At 36.8% G+C, this 3,699-nt stretch overlaps 1 protein-coding gene across 1 annotated transcript in view; it reads right to left on the bottom strand.

Annotated features, from left to right (window-relative positions):
- Positions 1-3,699, bottom strand: part of Abhd18 (abhydrolase domain containing 18) — a 37,634-nt gene that overhangs the window by 25,107 nt on the left and 8,828 nt on the right. The window contains exons 2-3 of the mRNA XM_029475192.1: positions 2,489-2,596; positions 1,559-1,643 (exon numbers count right to left, since the gene is read on the bottom strand). Coding sequence (XP_029331052.1) covers positions 1,559-1,643; positions 2,489-2,580 — 177 coding nt within the window. The 5' untranslated portion in view covers positions 2,581-2,596. The remainder of the gene's footprint in view (positions 1-1,558; positions 1,644-2,488; positions 2,597-3,699) is intronic.

The following is a 3,699-nucleotide window of genomic DNA, read 5'->3' as shown; positions in this document are numbered from 1 at the left end:
ACAGGTTGTCTTCCTCTATTGATCTTCACTTTGTTTTCTGTATTTGTTTTTTTGAGACAGGGTCTTTCTACAAGTTTTCCTAAACTTGTTATGCAGACTGGCTGGCTCTGAACTCACAGAGATCTGCCTGTTTCTGACTCCTTACTGCTGAGATTAGAGGCANTTTCTCCCATGCCAGGGCGCTCTATTTTTTGCACTGAAGTCTCTCACTGAACCTGAAGCTTGCAGTCTCTACTAGGTCAGCAGGCCCCCAAATTCCTCTCTCCTTGTTTCTCCAGTGCTAATGTTAAAGGTACCCATTTCCACGGTTGGCTTGTATGTGGATACTGGGTCCTCATGCTTGTGCAATGAGCAAGTACACACTGGACCATCTCCTCAGCATATAAGAGCCTACTCCTTTTTTCCCTTTTTTTGTTTTTTGTTTGTTTTTGAGATAGGATCTCTCTGTTATAGCCTTACCTGCCCTCACAGAGATCCTATTCTGATTTCCAGGAGACATACCTAACTAAAAGCATATGTGTGTGTGTATACACACACACATATATATACATACACAAACACACACACATATACACATACACACACACATATATACACATGTACATATATACACATGTACATATATATGTATTTGTGTGAATATATATATAATATTTTTTGTTGTTGTTATTTCTTGAGGCAATGTTGATGCAGATCTGCCTGCATCTGCCTCTTGAATGCTGGGATTAAATGCATGTGCTTTTACCACCTGGCCCAAAGACCTATAATTTTTAAAAGAAAAAAAAAAGGCCATCTTTTTATAAACATAATATTTTATAAAGAGAAAAATATTCACCAAAATTTGAATCATAAAGAAATTCTTAAAATCTNGACCAAACGTAACATTCTAGCTGTGAAAAATGCTTCAGGGGTTTTTTGGGGGGTGAGGGGNGGGGAGAGGAACTTTTGATGAAGGGAATCTAAATATATCCAGTATATCCAATATGTAAAGGATGCAAGTCATACTTACTTCAGCTGAAGGTCAGAAAAAGATTGTGAAACCCACCCATCTAGTTCCCTTCTAGATTATTTTAAAGTACTCAATTACACAAACTTAAATTTGACCTAAAAGCAGCTGATTGCTTATGAAAGAAAACAATTTAAAACATATTCTTCCCTCTCTAAGTTCAGAGCACCTTGCAGTCTTCTCTGAGCTCCGTGTTCCATTATAGCTCCCTGGTACTTCCTAACAGCTGCTTTTGCAAATATGCCTAATGTGCTCATCCTCCAAGCAGACTGCTTTCTTTTAATACTTACTAGTCTTCTTTAATATTCTTCTTTAATGTTGAATAATTGAACCCTCAGGAGCCTAAGGATACAAAATGAAACTCAGAAAAATGCAGCCTAAATACTATGTATTCAGGCAAATGGTAAACATATGTCCCCCACTACTTATGAATAAAACTAAAATGTGGTTGCGACAGAATAGCACTCTTGAAATATGCATACATGTGCCACTGCACTGTCTCAGCGTGACTGACTGCTACAGGACTTCAATCCTCGGTTTGTTCTTGCATACCTTATCGATGTGTACCGGGTAGTCACTTGAAACCAGGTTCTGGCACCTTTCTCGATTTCCAATCATCTTTCTGAATTCAAAGAGTCTGTTAGGAGACATTTTTTTTAAATAAAAAGATATACCTTTTATGTTAACTATTAGACCTACTATGTTATGAGTGATGAACAGTGATTAAAATTAGAAAATTCAATTAAGAGGTCTTGTGTAATTTAGCTTTTATCATTAATAGAAAAGGGTACTTTTTCTTCTCTCTTTTAGGAATGGGAAACTTCTCTCAAAAAACATGGGAAACAAAATTGTTCAGAATGAAAACATTTAAGATTCAGAATGAAAGGAGTCAATCCTGAAAATAATTTTTCTCAGGATCAGGTTTTGTCATGAGCTCCAGCATATTCCAGTTTCACAGTCACTGAAATTTGAAGTTACCCAAGAAAATCAGAGCCTGGAAACCACACACAACTTCACACAATGTAGTAATGAGTGATGCTAAAAAACTAGTTTGTTCCCAAGTCATGATGCTATATGCTAAAGTGTACAAATATAAGAAAGAGGATAAAAGGAAAACATTTTATGAAGTTCAATATTTAATTTCATCAATAGGCTATGTTAGATTTGANGCTACAACATATTGTAACTAAAATAAAAATGTTAAATGTGCATTAAAAAAAGAAATTTGAAAATAAGCATTCAAGGGCTGGAGAGATGGTTTAATAACTAAGAGCACTGGTTGCTCTTGCAGAATACCCAGGTCGGTTCTCAGGACCCATGTGGTGATTCATGATCATGCACAACTCCAGTTCCTGGGGCTCCTGTTACCGCTCTGATCTCCACAAGCACAAGGCACACAGGTGGGACACAAACGCTTAAACATGCAGGCAGGTACTCGTACACACACACACACACACACACACACACACACACACACACTACCTCTTGAGGTCCTCCGGCCTTCCCCATCCTCTGATGAAAAGTTTTGTGAGGAGAAGTCTCCGGTATAGAATATCTAACTTGCTTACACCCATGAGTGCCAAACAGCATCTAGAAGTAAAATTTAAAATTACTTTAAAATATTTTTACTTGCCAACAAGGCAGCAGGTCAATTTTCTAACCACTTATTTGAATATCAGGCAAAATTAAAGACGGGAGTAAATTCTTGTAAAAATATAGGAGTTTAGAAGAACTGGGATGGAAAGTAGAGAAATGAAGAGCCTAAAGCCTTACCAATCAATGACTTCTTCATCTTAAGTACCTAATGTGTTGGAGAGCAAGGTTAAGGAATGATAGCCACATAGTACTGTAGTATTAGCTAGACACTATTTAATTTACAACACAACTGCAGGTTCTTNTTTAAGCTCTACAAGGACCCTTGANAAAGGATTACCAGAGTTATACAGAGGAAACTGAGGCACAGAGAAAAGAGTTATTTATCCTAGGCCAAATTGCTAGCAGAGGAGAGAACCAAACTTCAACTTCAGGGATAATAAAATGCTCAAGATTTAGCAGGTTCACCATATTCTTTTTAACAGTGAACACACAGTACTAGTGCTTCTTATTAGATACAATTTACTTCTCAAATATTCTTTTTCCTTTCCTTTTTTCCCATTTTAGTTTTTTTTTTAAAGACAGGATTTCTCTATTTAGCCCTGGCTGTCCTGGAACTTCCTCTGCAGACTGGGCTGGCCTCAAATTCAAAGATCCAACTACTTTTGTCTCCNGAGTACTGAGATTAAAGGTGTTTAATTGCCCAGTTTATTTCTCAAATATTTCTAAGAAAAATTTCATATCTAGTTCAACCTTTCCCAATTAAAAGGTGTAGTTCTGGGCTTTAAATGTAGATGAGGCACATTACATTAACAGGCATGAAATCCCAGGTCCAATTCCCAATTTTATAAAAATGAAAGATACAGTTCAGATATACATGGATAAAATATGATTCAGAATAAAGTTGTTGGTTTTTTTTGTTTGTTTTGTTTTGTTTTGTTTTGAGACAGGGTTTCTCTGATTAGCCCTGGTTGTCCGGAACTCAGAAATCCGTCTACCTCTACCTCCCAAGTGCTGGGATTAAAGGCATGTGCCACCACTGCCCAGTTCAGATTAAAGTTTAACTGTACAGATATATGAAACATAAAAAATGTCAACTC

The sequence above is a fragment of the Mus caroli genome, chromosome 3, assembly GCF_900094665.2.
Source record: "Mus caroli chromosome 3, CAROLI_EIJ_v1.1, whole genome shotgun sequence".
In the NCBI taxonomy this organism is placed as follows: Eukaryota; Metazoa; Chordata; class Mammalia; order Rodentia; family Muridae; genus Mus; species Mus caroli.
Note: the sequence above shows the minus strand (reverse complement) of the source record. Positions and strands in the feature narration are given on the sequence as shown.